Here is an 18256-nt window from a genome sequence, read left to right on the forward strand (position 1 = left end):
AACATCTACTGGGGTACTATGTAGGGATTAGGGCAGCGAGATGTTGGTTCACGTTGCACTTGAACTTATGCATGTCAGTACAGTTGGGGAAGCAGTGACCTGGAATGGAATTCCAAAGTCTAGCAGTTCTGGGGAAGAAACTACTGGAGTAGAAAGATCTTTTACATCTAGGGATCTCTACAGTGTGGGGATGGGATTTTGCAGCTTGTCGGGTCTGTCGAGGGTGTTCACGTCGTGGGGGCACAAGTGCTTGCAGTTCTTCAGAGCATTCACCATTATAATACTTGTAGAACAGGCAGAGGGATGCAACGTTTCGACGATGGGACAGAGGCTGAAGTTTTGATGCCAGTTTAGGGCCTATCAGACTTGCGACTCTCTTTTGAACCCTGTCAAGGAGCGAGAGACTAGTAGCCGATGCACCGGCCCAAATATGACAGCAATACTCCATACATGGGCGAATAGTGGCCTTATAGAGGTACAGGATACTTTCGGGTGTTAGAAGTTTTCTAGCACGGTAGAGAGAGCCCACCTTCCTCGCAGCGGCCCTGGCAATGCCCTCGATGTAATTGTTCCAGCTCATGTTTTCTGTGAACGTTAGGCCAAGGAGCTTGAAAGACGTACTCTCAGCTAAAGAGTTGTTGGCCATTGCTATAGGTGGTAGAGAAGGTTTCTTGTAATTATTGAATGAAACCAGTTTTGTCTTGGTGGCATTGAACGTTACCATCCATTTTTGTCCCCATTCCACTACTGATTTGAGGTCATCCTCTAGTGTTTCTGCCATTACTTTAGATATATGTTCATTTGTTTTCCTGTCGTGCCTGCTATAGAGTGTGGTGTCATCAGCATATATACCCATCTCAGAGGCAATTTTGTCGGGGAGGTCATTTATGAATATCAGGAACAGCAGAGGACCAAGGATAGATCCCTGGGGCACTCCCGCATTTATATTATATTGTTTAGACGTACGACCGTCGAGGACAACCTGGATTTTTCTCTTATCTAAGAAGGATTTAATTATGTTAAGTATTCTACCAGTGATACCGTAAGATCTAATCTTCCTGAGGAGACCCTCATGCCATACCCTGTCAAAAGCCTTAGATATATCTAGAGCTACCGCTCTGCCCTCTCCCGCTTTGTCCAGTGAATGGTATATGCGTTCAGAGATTACAGTGAGGATGTCTGCCGTGGAACGGGCTTGTCTAAATCCATATTGATGGTCGGTCAGAAGTTTAGCATCTGTAAGGTGCTGGACTAGAGCATGGTTAATTAAGGTCTCAAATATTTTGGCAAAAAGTGGGAGGAGGCTAATAGGGCGATAATTTAATGGGTCAGTTCTTTCGCCAGAATTCTTGAATACTGGTACCACAGAAGCAGTTTTCCAACAGCTCGGAAAGCAAGATTCATTAAGGCATTTGTTGTAGAGTTTGGAGAGAACTGGAGCTACTTCGGCTGAGCACTTTTTTAATAGCACAGCTGGGATGAGGTCGGGTCCACATGCTTTGGAAGCGTCAAGGTTTTTTATGATAGCATGCACCTGAGCAGGGGTGATTTTCAGATCGTCTAGCGTGGCGTCTGTCCGCATAGGAAAGTCAGGTAGGGGGTGGTTTAGAGGGTCCAGTGTAGAGTTGGAGGCAAACCGACTGGAAAGCATGTTAGCCTTCTCGGTTGCTGAGCAAACAACCTCGTGATTGTTGGTTAGTGGGGGAATTGTTGATTGCCCATTATTTACTACACTGTTGTAGATTTTCCAGAAGTCACGAGTTCCTAATTTTTGTGCTTCGATGCGTTTTTTAGTGGTTTCCGTAAATTCCCTCTTAGCTGTCGCTATTTCTTTCTTAACGTTACTTCTAGCTTCTATGTACTTTTGTCTGTTTGAACTGGACTTATGTCGATTAAACCTGCGGAATGCATGCTGCCTTTGAGCAATGGCAGTTGTGCAAGTCGACGTAAACCATTGGGGAGAGTGGGGCTTGCTATGGAATTTCCGCATGGGAACATGCGTTTCGATTGCAGTTTTGAACCATTCAGTGGTCTCAGTTGCACACTGTTCAGCAGGAAGAGAAAAAATATTTCCCCATGGGGCGTCTCTGATAAGATCTCTGATAGCTTCCCAGTCAGCCTTTTTATAATATCTCGTTGTTTTGAGCACTGGCTCTTCAGTTTTGGGTCTGGAGTTTAGGGCGATTTCAACCATTATTACCGCATGATCAGCGTTCCCAAGTGGGCTGTCGGCTTTCGTTACACAATCATCAGGAACTGTGGTCAAAAACAGATCTAATAGTGATGCGTGTTGTTCTTCCTGATCAGGGAAGCGGGTTGGAAAAGTAACAATTTGCGATAGGGAGTGAGATACAGAGAAGCTATGAGTTGCGCTGCCTGCTGCATCTGTATAAGTAGAGAATCCAAGCCAGTTTCTGTGATGGACATTAAAGTCACCAAATACATGTACTTGGGCGCTAGTGTCGAAGGAGAGTGCTGTGTCTATGCTGTCAGATACTTTGTTTATTATGGTGCAGTCTTGGGTCGAGGGAGAGCGGTAGAGAAAGTAAAAGTAGCTAATGTTGTGTTGCATGATTAGTCTAAAGCACATAAAGGCTTGATCATCCGTTTCTAGGTTTGTTTCTCTAGTCAAGGGAAGGGTATTACAAATGTAAACACCAAGTCCGTGCATATGTCTGTCAGAGTCCTTACGGCAGAGTGGGAGATATCCAGGCATGTTAAAGTAGTTAGAGGGGATGGAGGAGTGTAGGTTAGTCTCACTTAGTGCTAAGATATCCGGGGTATTTGTTAGGAGAAATGCTTCAACATCAGCTAAATTAGTTCTAAGCCCACGGATATTTGTGAATGCAAGCCTCAAGGGAGGAGGCAAGTTGGATTTGTTTGACCCTAAGCCTGGTTTAAGCTTATTTTTAGATTGTACTGTCACCATGTTTTTTAACGAGTTTCAGTTGGGTTAGGGGAAGCCGAACAGGAGGTTATGCAGAATATCACACATGCATCACAAGTAGACCATCAGCTAACCCTCCATCAACTAGGACTGTGGCCTCAGGAAAGCCCACCGGGGATGAGTGCAGGGTCCCTTTCCATGCGCGTCATGGCACTGCAAACATCCCGATAAAACTGTAAGAAAGTTTTTGTGATTTAGCATTTTTATTAAACCATTTTAATTAATTCCTGGTAATATTGACTAAACTATTGAAGCTAACACCTACAGACACCAGTGTTCCATCTTTTTGGAAATCATCAGCGTAGGTAGTCACGATTACTGCCAGTCGGGAGATTCGAACCCAGCCAGGACGCCATCTCTGACTTGATTAGCAAGGAACAAACCGCTTGGCCAACGTTAACTTTGGCGAGAATATATTTTAAATTAACATTTATATAAATCGTAAATGTCATTCAAGAAGGCCGAGAGTGATCATGTGATTTTAACATCACGATCTGCGCTTAAGTGACCGCCTTATTTCTATAAATGGAGTGTTAAAATAATAGAAGAATGGCCAGGTAGCAAGTGCCTCCTAAAAATTTTCGCCATTTCGTATTAATTTTCGCCATTTTGAATTACGTTAGCAACAGAACTTAATAATCTCCCTTATCAACTTATTTCTTTTTTATTAAGCGTAATATAATTCCTTTCACAATTTTTTTTATTAATAATTATGTTTCTACCTTATCGTTTTTCGTAATTTCTGCCTATGTTACTATTTGGGAACTGACAATTACGTAGATGCCATTTGTTCCTCTTGAAATTAAATATTTTTGTCCTTTGTATAATATAGCCACACCATTTATTTTTCTGCATAGCCATCACCATTCTCAATGCACATTTGCCAGCCTCTTTTGATGCCTCAGTCTTAAAAGTCTGGTCGCGCGATCTGTCACTTACATCCCTAATGATACTCTGAAATCGACGAACCCATCTCGTAGCTGTGCTGATATCAATTACATCGGCTTCGTAAATGTTCAACAGGCGCCGGTGAATGTTAATCGGTTTAATTTTCTCTGTATGGAGGAATTCAATGACACATCTTTGCTTCTGGCGCTCGTCCATGACAGGGGTTGCTTTCTTAGTTTTACATTGTCAATATCTGCAACAGAAAGATGAAACTTTCAGATCATGAATGCATAAGTGCAATCACCATAACAATGCAATTTACAATAATTTCTGATCTATTTAGGCGGAATAAAAATAGGAGACATTACTTTTGGAATGCCCCTCGTAGCTTATATACCTATAAATATTCAACAAGTAAAAAGTTATATTTTGTATTATTTGGATTGTATGGATTATTGTTCTAGTCTTGGTTGTTTTTTTTTCCATAACGTTTTAGCCGATGTAACCTCCGATTGTCTTCAGGTGCATTCACACGGAATGTTATTGGTGAATGGGGAAAAATGTTTGGTTTTTGTCTATTTTTTTAAAAATAAATTCAAGCCCATTCCGTTTTCTTTTAATGCTTGTCGAATTTATGAAGTACAACTGTTATTACACGTAAACAATTATGTTGGCCTTGTGCCAAGCTTTAAATTTTTATCAAGTTTTTTTTTTGTTTAAATGTGTTTTTTTTTCTTTTTAGGTTATGCACGAAGGGTGTATAATTTCTGCAGGTCGAGTCTTCGTTTACGGTGACCGGGTGATCGTGGGTATCAAAACCGAGTTTAGCTGGAACCCTTTTGTGAAAATCATTTTCACTGCCGTAACATATACCGAATACACACTCGTCAACGGGTTGCTTGTTAACTTGATGCCTAACTTTGCCTATAACGTTAGTATCTAACTTTTTTTAAAAATGTTTTTTTCATTTCATCAGCATTTTAGATCAACAGGGTCATAATAACCCCTTTCTCATCACAAATCTCTACTATTATATAAAAGGAACGTTGTATCCGTGCGCACGCGTGTACATGTGAGTTCGTTCCCTATGAACTCCAAAACAGCTGAGTCGATTTTTATGAAATTTCACATGAAAGTATTTTATGTGCGTGGCTGCGTTCTTAGATAGTTTTTGTATCGAAATATCTTCAATAAGTATCGATGATCGATAATCAAAATAATCTGATAAAAAAGGGAACAAGCGATTTTGATCAAAGTTAACACCTTATGAAGCCTAACATCACAGGTGCATTTGGGAAGTTTTATTACCACAAAAGCCGAAAGGTCCGATATAGTAAATCAATAATAGGTTCTTTGGTATGACAGGGGCGCGTTTGAAATGAATGTTTCTGTTTAAAGCACAACTGAATTATGATACTTGACTTTTTTTTTTATTTTAAACATAAATTTAATCTATTATCACCGCACAAGTATAAAATCAACAGTAGGTTCAAAACGGATTTTTCTGTTTAGTACACAATTGAAGTATGATACTTGACTTTTACATTTAAATTTTAATCTAAGCTATTATATATATAAAAATAATTTTATCAAATCAAAAGTAGGTAGTAGAGACTGTCATTCAGACTTGATGGACATTACTTCTTTTTAGCCCCCCCCCCATAATGGGCACTTCTCATTAGCAGCTTTAAGAGTACAAAATAGACTCCGTGGCTTGGTGGGGGATGCCCTTTTCTCTACCCTGCAACCTCTTTCCCACAGAAGAGACGTAGCGAGCCTGTCATTGTTCTATCGTTATTTCCATGGCAGGTGCTCGTCTGAGCTCCATTCTCTGGTCCCCCCTCGCCATTTTTTTTTTAAAAACACACTAGCTGAAACCACTGTCAATAATTTTCCCCACTCCCTATCTGTGCCTAAATCAAAACGTAGATACCATGAACAAAGCTTCTTTCTTAGAACTGCACGCCTGTGAAACTCTGTTCCGCTTGCCTGTTTCTCTCCCGACTTCAACCTGGATGTCTTCAAGTCCAACACAAACAAATTCCTGATGACCCCCCCAAGTAATGACACCTTACCAATTCTCCAATACTATTACTACACTATCCCTTTGATTACTGTACACACAATAACCCTTATCCCTGAGTGGCCATTGGGCCTTGATAAGTGGTGAACTCCATGTAAAAAAAAAACAAAAAAAACCTACGTTCCTGCAATATCCTTTTGACACCTTGTGCTTCTTAACAATTGATGAAACAGAGTTTTAGCTGTCCCTTTCTTTCAGATATTGCCGAGTCCTTCAAAATTCTTGGTAGTCACAACGATTTCCTTATGTAGAAGAAAAAGAATCACCATTCATCCTAGGCAGGCGGAATCGGCTTCCTTCAAAAGAGGGAACAACAAATCCCAGTTGCATGTATATCCTGATCGAGGAGATGACAACGTTAAGATTTTGCAGTTCTTGCAGAGAGGTGTCGACACCCTTCTACATACAGCGATTGGTATTCCCAAATGGTCACCCATTTAGTATTGACCAGGTTCAACGTTGCTTAACTGGTGATCTAATGAAAACCCGTGTGTCAATGTAATTATGCCGTATACTTCACACCGTTATTCTATTTGTTCTACTCGCATAAATGGTACTTCATACATCGGCACTGGCCACATTATCTGACAATACAGACATTCCAGATATCTCCTTTGTATGTTCACTCCTTCTCTTTCTCTTTTATTGCTTTCTTTGTTGCTGTTGGAATCATATACTTTGCGTTGTTTACTTTTCTTATATGAGGCGCTGAATGTCACAAACAAAAGCAGAGAAAAACGCTGTTAAAGTTTAGCGACTTATATATTTCTTTGACTTTTACAGGTTGAGGCACACTATGCAGCGAATATAATTCAGTCGAGAAGTAAGAGTTCGATACTATTTACAGCTGAAAAACATTCTATCCTACATACTGTGTCGAGTGCAGATAAATTTGGCAAAGATGAAAATAAATTTTTATCCATGGAGATGGTAAGTTATTAATTAATTTTGTCTAAGATCCTCCTTCTCTCGCCCCCCTCCCCTTGTAAAAATGGATGGAGACTATATACCAATTCTGATGACATGATCCAGCAGAAGATGATGCCATCTCTTATTTATAGTCCCGTTCTCATCAAAGAAATGTTGCTCGTCTTTCTCTGCTCTATTATGTTTTTCAATTTTTGAGATAAGGATTGCTAATTTGTATTCTTTGGATTATTTGAACTAATGTTCTTATTTTGAGTTTTATTCTCAAAACGTTTCGCTTGGTTTAACCTTTGACCTTCTTCTGGTGTATCACGTTGAACTCGGGAATCTATCTGTTGAAATTCAATGCAGATTCCCGAGTTTAGCATAAAGATTCTGAGTTTTACAAGACACACCTAAGGAAGGTCGGAGGTTACATCGGTCGAAACATTGTGATAATGAGAACAATAGTCCGAATAATCCAAATAATATAAATGTGTCTGCTCGATTGTCATTCCCATGAATGAAGCCTCCATTCAAGTCTTTCACACTCCTTATCTGACCTTTTCAGCAAGAACTTGTTTTATACCACAACTGAAAAAAAAAACAACTTTTCTTTCTTTTTCCATGTGCCTAGGTTCAGGCTTAATTGCCATAAGCAGAATCTCTTTTGAAGACTTTTTCATTTGCAAAACACATTAGTATGGAACTGCTTCTCTATGAGATCCAACATGTTCGTCATAAGATCAAACATAAACAAATATTTGTCATAAATCGTCATTATAAATAATCACATTTTGTTCATCCAATTCATTATCTTCAATCCTTTCATAATAGTTTTCATCATTCAGCTGATAATCTATGCATCTTATTAACCATTATACTCAAGTACATTTATCCTTGATAAGTATGATACATTAATAGAAAATAATTTCTTTTCTCTCCTCGTTTTCTTTTCCTTTCCCTTGTGGAAGAAAAGCGACACCTAGACAATAGGAAAGTACAAAAGGCGTAAATTATGGAGATCTTCCTAAGATTCCAATTTCTTTTCACGTTGTATATAAGACCTTGGTATTTCACTACCTTCTTCTTCTCAATTCTGTTTGACCCACCATCATTAAGGATAGTAACTTCTACTAGGGTTGCTACTTTCTCCCTGTTGTCCTATGTGTGAGAGTTCTTTAATCAATCAAGCACTAGTCCACCACCAATAAACTTTTATCCGATCGATAGTATGGATTTATACAAGCACTACTGCAGATATTCTAAATGTAATCTCCGAATGTATATACCCAGCACTGGATAATGCAGGAGAAGCTAAGTCAGTTGCCCTAGACATATCTAAGGCATTTAACAGGGTTTGGCATGATGGTCTACTCATGAAACTCAAATCATGTTACTGCTATTCATATACTTAACACCATCAAGTAAATGAGAGAAAAATCCAGGTTGTCCTTGATGGTTGTACATCAAAACAACATGATATAAATACCACTGGGGTCACAGGGGTCAATCTGTGGACCTTTATTAATCCTGATACTAAGAAATGACCTCCCTCATTAAATTTTCTCCAAGATGGGTATATTTGCTAATGACCCCACTCTCTATAACAGACATGAGAGTAAAACGAATGTACACATATCTAAGAAAATTGCTAAAACCTTAGAGGAAGACCTCCAGCCTGTAGTGAAATGGGGCCGTAACTGGTTGGTAACGTTCAATGCTGCCAAGACTAAGCTTATTTTCTTAATAATTTCAAGAAACCTTTTCAACCGCTGATTTCCATGACTAATGATACACTGCCTGAAAGTACTTCCCTCCAACTAGGGTTAACTTTCACACACAACATGAATTGGAATAAATACATTGAGACAATTGCCAAGGCTGCTGCGGGGAAGGTAAGCTCTCTCTACTGTGCTAAAAGACTACTCACACCTGAAAGTATCCTGTATTTCTACAAGGCCACTGTTCGTCCATGCATGAAGTATTGTTCCCATATCTGGACTGGTGCGTCTGCCATTAGTCTCTCACTCCTTGACAGGGTTAAAAAAAAGACATCCTGCTGGCCAACTCCTTAAATAGTATCCCTGCAAATCTGGTCCCATATAGTAGTCGCTAACGACTAAGTGCTTTGTTTGGGGTGAATTGACAAAAAAAAAAAGAAGAAAACTACAGAGTATTGTATTGGATTGGGAGATGTTATCTATTTAATTTCTGTGCAACACCACTGCTAGTTTTATCTGTCCAATTTATTTTTTATTTTACTTTAATTGAGTCGAATTTTAAGATTGTATATTTTTAATGTTACAGATTATTGCCAAACTATATAATTGGTATTTCCCGACCTGTTCACCCGTATATATTAATGTCATGAGCATCTTTAAGGTAAGTAAATTTTAAGTTTATAGAGTTAGGGAGAAAGAAAACTAACAAAAAAAAGGAAAGGATTTTAAATTTCAAAATTATTTCTTCTTTTATTATGTTATATATTTGCACCCTACGTCAACAGGTATATATTATATTAACTAGTATGAATTTTGAAAATATTGCATTAAGCACATGTCAAGACTGTAATGTGACCATTTGGGCTGTGATTATAGCATAGTATCTGTGTTAACTGTGGCAAGCAGGGCCAAAGGTCAAAACATTATTATTATTATTATTATTATTATTATTATTATTATTATTATTAATTGATTCGAGCGACGGCAGGTCGCTGGATCAATTATTATGATTATAAAAATAAACAATTAAACTGGGAAAAGTGATTGACATATAATATCGCAAAAGAAATGTGAAAATAAAAAATAGATGTGACCATTATTTTGGTTTGCATAAACAAATAACTAGATTGGGTTACATCAGCTGTTGGTCCGAGACACGTAAAGACACGTAATGAAATGTAGATTTGGATAGATTCTAAGCAGTCATTAGCTGGACATCAGAGAGAACGGACGACTTAAAATGACGCAGGGAACAGCGTCATTTCAGGCAGCAAAGATATAAAAACGTGTAATCTCTGAAAATGCTGTCCGGATCATGAAATAAATGTTCGTAAATAATTCAGGTATGTGTTGTGTTATTTACATCTGGTAAAAAGAACCGTTTGTCTACAACTGTTTCGATACGTCCACGTCAATGGTTTCCTGTTAGAACTGTTGCATAAATGTTAAAATATACACACTAGATGATTAACTAAATGATACGACGTATATATATATACACACATTTACATGTACATGAATATACAGATAAAATATAAAAGCCAACTATTAAACATGTAAGTCATTATAGAACGATGTACGTCGTTATAGAACGTATTCATACACCTGCCTATATAACAAAGACAACCTGGCGATAAACGGAAGTAGACACAGTGCACTTAGTGTCAGTGAGGCGAGAGGGGTCACGGGGCAGCTATTTATTTATTTATTTTATTTCCTTCGATTTATGTTACCGTGTTGAACACATGGTACTCTGACTTTGTCCGTCTATTTCTGTCTTTCTTTTTTTCCAATCTTTTTCTTACCGTCTTCCTCGCTGTACGTCACCTCGCATACATTTCAGTTATTTGCATACGTTGGCTGTCGTATAGCTGCTGCTGGCATATGCACGTCTGTGCTCCATGACTCTTAGACACAACACGCTAGAAGCAGGTGTTGTATTGTTAGATATAAATTGCGTCACGTGTTTGGCATAGGTTTTAGGCAGTTTATGCCAAGGAGCTGCTGATCCAGACATGCTGACAATGTAGAAATCTAAGAGAAATTTCCTTTTCCGTTCATCGACCATTATACATTTGATATGGAAAGCCTATATTGTGTTCTCATCAGTTTGTATGTTTACAAAACTACTCGAAGTCGTAACTTCAAAACTAAAATGAGAAAAACTTCAGGCTTGATCGTTTCGTCGATGCTTTCTCTGTTCAACAATGCTTCTCATTTTGCTAAAAATTATATATATATATATATATATATATATATATATATATATATATATATAATTTAAAGGAGATTAGAACAATAGTCTAAAGAGCTGAGTGTATTTTAATGTAACAGTGAAATTACTAGTTAATTAAAATACAGGAAATAGAAAGTGCTCGTTGTAATTTAGATATATAATAAGCTCGATAGTTAAATGTCCTAGAGCTAATTCAATATTAAGTAATGTGATTTATAATTTAAAATTTAAAAATTTGTTTAAATTTTTAAATTTAAAAATCAAATTTTAATTATATTAAAAATCAGTTTCATAAGAAGGAACAACAACAAAATCAATTATCTGTACGATCGTTTCGGAAATCCGTGCTTTTTATTGTGGTATACATGAAGTTATGTAGAACAATTATATATAGTTTTTTGGTAAGCAAGGTCTCCTCATCAGCAAATTTAGGAGGGTTTTTATTGAATTTAAAAGACACCATAAATAAACCTAGCATTAAAAGTAAGGCAGATGAATCTGAAAAAATTGAAATAAAAGGTTTGGATTTAAAATTTATAAGAAAATTAATATGGGTTAGAGATAGAAATAAGTAGAGAAAAATATATATTTTTGAATTTACATAATAAATTTGATTTAAAAATATATAGAGATAGTTACCTTTTAGTTTTTCTTTTTTTGAAATCAGGAACTGTGTTTAAAGTAGTCATTTAGATGTTTGCTATAGCTTTTTATTTTATTGAATGATGAATTTTAAAAGGGCGACGCTCGTGCAATAAATTGTTTCCGTTAGCGTATTTTTGATTTAAAGACGCTACATTTTATATATATAGAGAGAATAATTCTATTACAAGTTTTTAAGGGGAGATAATTGTCATGTGTTCTTGACTTTATTTATTATTTGTTTTACGGGTCTAAGGGAGGTAATTGGTCTAACTTAATTTATTAAAAAAAAAAAAGTATAATAATAATTGTAATCTATTTTTACTAATAAGTAATTTTTAATGATTTAAGGTGGTTTATATTTATTAAATTTAAACCAACGTTTATGACTACATGTCAGAAGCTCTTGTCTTGAATTTAATAGTTTGGTTGTACTTTTTATATCTTCATATTTTAAAATTTTTAGGGTCTCTTTTGTTCATAGTGCACAAAATTTATCTCCTGGTTTATATGATTTGCAAGTCTCAATTATTTGCCATTTTAAGTTGAAAGAAATATTGCTGTTTTTTAGTTGCCAAATATAGTTGGATAGAGTAGTTTGGTTTGATAGAGAGTTATTTTTAAAAGAATGTTTGTGCGTCGAAATTCTATGTTTTATTAGGCCAGATGTGGAACCAATATATATTACCTCTTGATTGTTGTGATTATTTTCCGTTAGGTCTATTGTTGGATTATTATGTGGTGGATTGATTAGTAATTGATCGGTAGATTGATTTAAGTTGGTGTTATTATTTAATCTGGTAGTTGAATTATGGCTGTTAATAGGTTCTTGTAGATTTGGAGTTTTTGATACTGTGCAGCTATAGATAACATTTTTAATTTTACATGAGCCTTGTAGGGGACATTTATTTTTTCTTCTACAGTTACAGTCCGATGTATTTTGTATAGTTGTATTTTGTAGTTTATTAATTTTCTTATTATTAGAGCTAATTATTTTCTGATGAAGGTTAGGCATAGTAGAGTAAGAGACTTTAATTGTGTTCTTATTGAAAATTTTATTATATTTATGGGGGGCTTTAAAGTTCTTATCTAATATTTTAAAAAATTCTCTGACTATGTTTGTTTCTAGGTTTTTGGAATATGGGGGGTTGAACCATAGGATCTCCTTGTGTCTATTCTTACGTTTACGGGTTTTAGTTTGCTGTTTATTTGTATTATTATCTAATATTTGTAGTTTGGTTTTATCTTTTTTTGTCTCTTGGTTATTTTTCTTAACTCGTATACGGGAAGACATTGCCATATTATATGTTATTACGCTCTTAATAGGTTTATTTTTAATGCAGTTTGTGTTTCTATCATTTTCATTTATGAATTTAATTTGTGAATTATATCCAGAGTTTTTAAGGGCTTCATTATAGTATTTTTCATTTTTGGTAAATATTGATTTAGTAGAAGACAGTCTAGAAATTCTTAAAGCGATATTGGGAACTATTGATTTTAATATTGATTTAGGGTGGTTTGATTGATTGTGGACATATAGAAGTGATTGGTTAGGTTTATTATAAACATTGATTTTGTTGTTGTTCCTTCTTATGAAACTGATTTTTAATTTAATTAAAATTTGATTTTTAAATTTAAAAATTTTTTTAAATTTTTAAATTTTAAATTATAAATCACATTACTTAATATATATATATATATATATATATATATATATATATATATATATATATATATATATATATATATATATATATATACTAGCGGAGTTGCTTGGGTGTGGAGAGATGGGGGGGATGAAAACAACAGTTCAGATATGGTGTTAAAAAAAGTGATAGTAGCGACGTTGGAGAAAAATCAAAACAACAGTATAATTGAGACTTGTTTGTACCATAATTGCTTGAGGTATTACTGTTTGTGAATTTTTGATTAAAGAAAATAATTAATAAAGTTCTAGTTCATCACCTTACAGCTGCTAAACTCCTGACCGACAATCAATATAGATTTAGGCAAGCCCGTACCACAGTGGATATCCTAACTGTAATCTCTGAATGTATATACCGTTCACTCGACAAAGCTGGTGAGGGCAGAGCAGTAGCCCTCGACATATCTAAGGCTTTTGACAGAGTATGGCAGGATAGTCTTTTAAGGAAAATTAGGTCTGTCCTGGAACCTTTATCATTCCTGATATTCATAAATGACCTCCCTGATAAAATTGTTTCGGAGATGGGCATACTTGCTGATGACACCACTCTCTATAACAGGCACAAGGGGAAAATGAATGAACACATATCTAAGGAAATAGCAGAAACACTAGAGGATGACCTCCAATCTGTAGTGGAATGGGGACAAAAATGGATGGTCACATTCAATGCTGCCAAGACTAAGCTTGTTTCCTTCAATAACTACAAGAAACCTTCTCTACCACCAATAGCAATGGCCAAGAACACATTATCTGAAAGTACTTCTTTTAAACTCCTTGGCCTAACGTTTACAGGGAACATGAACTGGAATAGATACATTGAGAGCATTGCCAAGGCTGCTGCAAAGAAGGCTCTCTCTACCGTGCTAGAAAACTACTTACGCATGAAAGTATCCTGTACCTCTACAAGGCCACCATTCGTTCATGTATGGAGTATTGTTGTCACATCTGGGCTGGTGCATCTGCTGCTTGTCTCTCACTCCTGGACCGGGTTCAAAGGAGAGTCGCCAACCTGATAGGTCCTGAACTGTCATCTAGGCTTCAGCCTCTGTCCCATCGATGAAATCTTGCATCCCTCTGCCTGTTCTAAAAATACTTTAATGGTGAATTCTCTGACGAACTGCAAGCACTTGTACTTCCTCGACGTAACTACCCCTAACAAACCTGACAAGCCATTAAGTCTCACCCCTTTACAGTAGAGATCCCTAGGTGTAAGAAATCTTTTACTCCAATAGTTTCTTCCCCAGAACTGCAAGTCTTTGGAACTCCCTTCCAGGATTCTGCTTTCCCAACTGCACTGATATGCAGAAGTTCAAGTGTAATGTGAACAAACATCTTGCTACTTATCTCCTTTCATAATGCCCTGCAAATTATGTCCCTAATAGTAGCCCCCTACTTCAAAGTGGCACTGTGCCTTGTTTGGGGTGAAAACTGAATAAACAAAAAACAAAATATTGATTATATATCACGTGGAATCATTCTACCGGTGGACTAATACGCTAAAATAATATAATAATAATATCGTTCATCAAATTTCATCTGTTTTTGTTTACAATATCACATGATATTTGGGCTTGACGATGAATGCCCTGGAAACGTTACTTCTGATTAATTGTTAGTTTTAAAACATGCAAACAAAGAAATGATTTGCCGCGATTTCATCTTCTTTTATTGTAAATTGTACCCATTAATAAGAAAAAATAAAATAGAACGGTAAGGTACACATTATGTCCCTTGCTGGTGTGACGTATAAAAATTCTTCTGCAAAAATTATTCTTTTTTATCCTTAAGAAAAAAGCTATTTTTAGGATCTGTTTTTTTTCGATTTTCGATACTTATCGGATGAATTTCTGTAAAAAACACTGCCAGACATATAAATTGTCTTTGTGTGAAATTTGCAATAGATAAGACGAGCCATTTGGGAATCTATGAGAAACAAACTCACACACAAACACACAGACAAAGTTGCAGTAATATATATATACATCCATGTCCAAGGAACCTATATCTAAAATTTCAAGTGTTTGGACGTAAAATTGTCGGAGGAGTTTGGCAGAGTTCTCAAAGGTCAAATCGTTGAACTTTGACCCCTTAACAGCCAAATTTCTGGCGAAAACGGATTACAAAAATTTTCCAAAATCTCAGTACCCTGTATATCAAATTTGGAGTTTGTAGACTTAAAATTGACAGAATTATTGTGTAGGGAAATGTACACACAGACACACAGATACACACAGAGACACATTAACATTTATATATATACTAGCAGTTCCGCCCGGCTTTGCTCGGGCCATATGTACTGTTCATAAGGCTATGTGCATATGTATATATTGAAAAGTGTGAATATATAAAGTAATGCCTTTCTGTATAATGATCTTCCTTAACTACCATAGAGAAAAGAGAGACAGACATTTTCACTTTTATAGATTTTATATTTATATAAATTGGATGCAATATATAGTAATGATTTAAAAAAAAAAAGATTCATGCGCTACCACCGAGAATCAAAACTAAAACGTTCAGCTCAGGATTTATTTTGCCTCTGCCGTCAATGACTGGGCTATGAAAACAAGTTTATTGTAAGGCTAAAAATTAAAACATGAACAAATAGCTACTACGTTATGCATTTGTAATGCCGGCGTTCGACCTTCACATAGCAAATTTCATTTTTTTTTAATTTTCACACTTTTGCACCGATTTTTCCGGGCTAAAACCCAAATATTAAGTTTTGCATGGATTCAAATACCTTATATATGACGTTTAATGCCTGTAGACCAAAAACTCAAGGAGGAGTTTGGTAGGCAAAATTTGTAAAACAAAATATATACGTATACATAAATATCCGTGCATGAGGTAGCCAAGCTAATCAAGAACCTAGATTCTAGTAAAGCAACTGGCCCTGATGGCATCCCAATTATAGTGTTAAAAAAGCTTCAACCAGAACTTGCTCCCATATTTACGAAACTATTTAAGCGCTGCCTTAAGGAGAAGTGCTTTCCGACTCCCTGGAAGACCTCATCAGTTTGCCCTGTATTTAAGAATTCAGGTGATAAGTCATCTCCCTCTCAGTACAGACCAAGTCTCCTGTGTGTTATGAGTAAGTTGCTGGAATCCATATTAAATAGAGAAATAGTCAACCACCTCAGCAGGAATAACCTTCTTAGTGACACACAATATGGTTTCCGCTCTGCAAGATCTACTGCAGATGTGCTGACGGTTATATCCCACAGGATTAGTGAATCTCTTGACAAAGGCTTCCTTTCTAGGGCAATTGCTCTTGACATATCAAAGGCCTTCGACAAGGTATGGCATAAGGGTCTACTTCACAAGATTTCCAGCTACGGTATAACTGGAAATGTTTTCTCAATCATTAAATCATTTCTCTCTGATAGGCTCATAAGAGTAGTGGTAGATGGACAAAAATCGGAGGCCTGCAATATAAATGCTGGAGTCCCTCAGGGATCAATCCTAGGCCCAACTCTCTTGACTCTACATCAATGACCTCCCTAAACACATACTTAAATCATTCGTTGACATCTATGCTGATGACACGACCATCTACGGCAACACATCAAAGGCTGTAAATGACAAAGCTCTCTCTAATTCTCTCTCCTCTGATCTCGAGCGCGTGGTTCAGTGGGGGAAGATGTGGCTGGTTACCTTTAATGCATCCAAAACCAAACTCCTATCCTTAAATCATCAACGCTCTGATCCCCATCTGGCATCAATTGTGATGGATGGCTCTCGTCTGGGTGAGGCCCCGTGTTTTGACAAGCTTCTGGGTTTGACCTTTACTTCTGATCTGAAATGGAACACCTACATCAAGTCTGTTGCCAAGGTCGCTGGAAAGATGGTGGGATCCTTCTACCGCTCCAGAAGATATCTCACTACTGATGCAATTCTCTATCTATATAAAAGCCAAGTACGTCCAAGGATGGAATACTGTTGCCATATCTGGGCAGGAGCTGCTAAAAACAGCCTATCCTGCCTTGACAGAGTACAAAATAGACTTCGTGGCTTAGTGGGGGATGCCCTTTTCTCTACCCTGCAATCTCTCTCCCACAGAAGAGACGTTGCGAGCCTATCTTTGTTTTATCGTTATTTCCATGGCAGGTGCTCGTCTGAACTCCAATCTCTGGTCCCCCCTCGCCAATCTTTCACGAAAAACACCTGTCTAGCTGAATCCACTGTGAAAAATTTCCCCCACTCTATATCTGTGCCTAAATCAAAACGCGGATTCCATGAACAAAGCTTCTTTCTTAGAACTGCACGCCTGTGGAACTCTGTTCTGTCTGCCTGCTTCCCACCTGACTACAACTTGGATGTCTTCAAGTCCAATGTTAACAAATTCCTAATGAACCGCCCCCTTAATTAAACACTTCATCAAATCTCCACACTAATGTAATGTACTTGCAATAACCCTTATCCCTGAGTGGCTTCCGGGCCTTGATAAGTGGTGATCACTGTGTAAAAAAAAATATATATATATATATGGAAACAATTTTGTGTTTACTATAAACATTTTACGCAAATATTATTTTCTCTTCCTGCTGAACAGTGTGCAAATGAGACCACTGAATGGTTCAAAACTGCAATAGAAGCACATGTCTCCATGCAGAAATTTTATAGCAAGCCCCACTCTCCTCAATGGTTTACTTCGACTTGCGCAACTGCCATTGCTCAAAGGCAGCATGCATACCGCAGACTTAACCAACATAACAGGCAGAGGTATAGAGAAGCTGGAAGTAACATTAAGAAAGAAATAGCGACAGCTAAAAGAGAATTTACTGAAACCACTAAAAAACACACCGAAACACAAAAGTTAGGAACTCGTGACTTCTGGAAAATCTACAACAGTGTAGTAAATAATGGGCAATCAACAATTCCCTCACTAACCAACAATCACAAGGTTGTTTGCTCAGCAACCGAGAAGGCTAACATGCTTTCCAGTCGGTTTGCCTCAACCTCCACACTGGACCCTCTCAATCACCACCTACCTGTCTTTCCTATGCGGACAGACGCCACGCTAGACAATCTGAAAATCACCCCTGCTCAGGTGCACGCTATCATAAAAAACCTTGACACTTCAAAGGCATGTGGACCTGATCTCATCCCAGCTGTGCTATTA

General features: G+C 37.0%; 1 protein-coding gene across 1 annotated transcript in view; it reads left to right on the top strand.

Annotated features, from left to right (window-relative positions):
• The window catches only part of LOC145288327 (CD109 antigen-like), a 252965-nt gene that overhangs the window by 95858 nt on the left and 138851 nt on the right, over nt 1-18256 (top strand). The window contains exons 14-16 of the mRNA XM_080136322.1: nt 4578-4766; nt 6702-6848; nt 9135-9209. Coding sequence (XP_079992448.1) covers nt 4578-4766; nt 6702-6848; nt 9135-9209 — 411 coding nt within the window. The remainder of the gene's footprint in view (nt 1-4577; nt 4767-6701; nt 6849-9134; nt 9210-18256) is intronic.

The sequence above is a fragment of the Euprymna scolopes genome, chromosome 2 (genome assembly GCF_053919585.1).
Source record: "Euprymna scolopes isolate OS-2025 chromosome 2, ASM5391958v1, whole genome shotgun sequence".
In the NCBI taxonomy this organism is placed as follows: Eukaryota; Metazoa; Mollusca; class Cephalopoda; order Sepiida; family Sepiolidae; genus Euprymna; species Euprymna scolopes.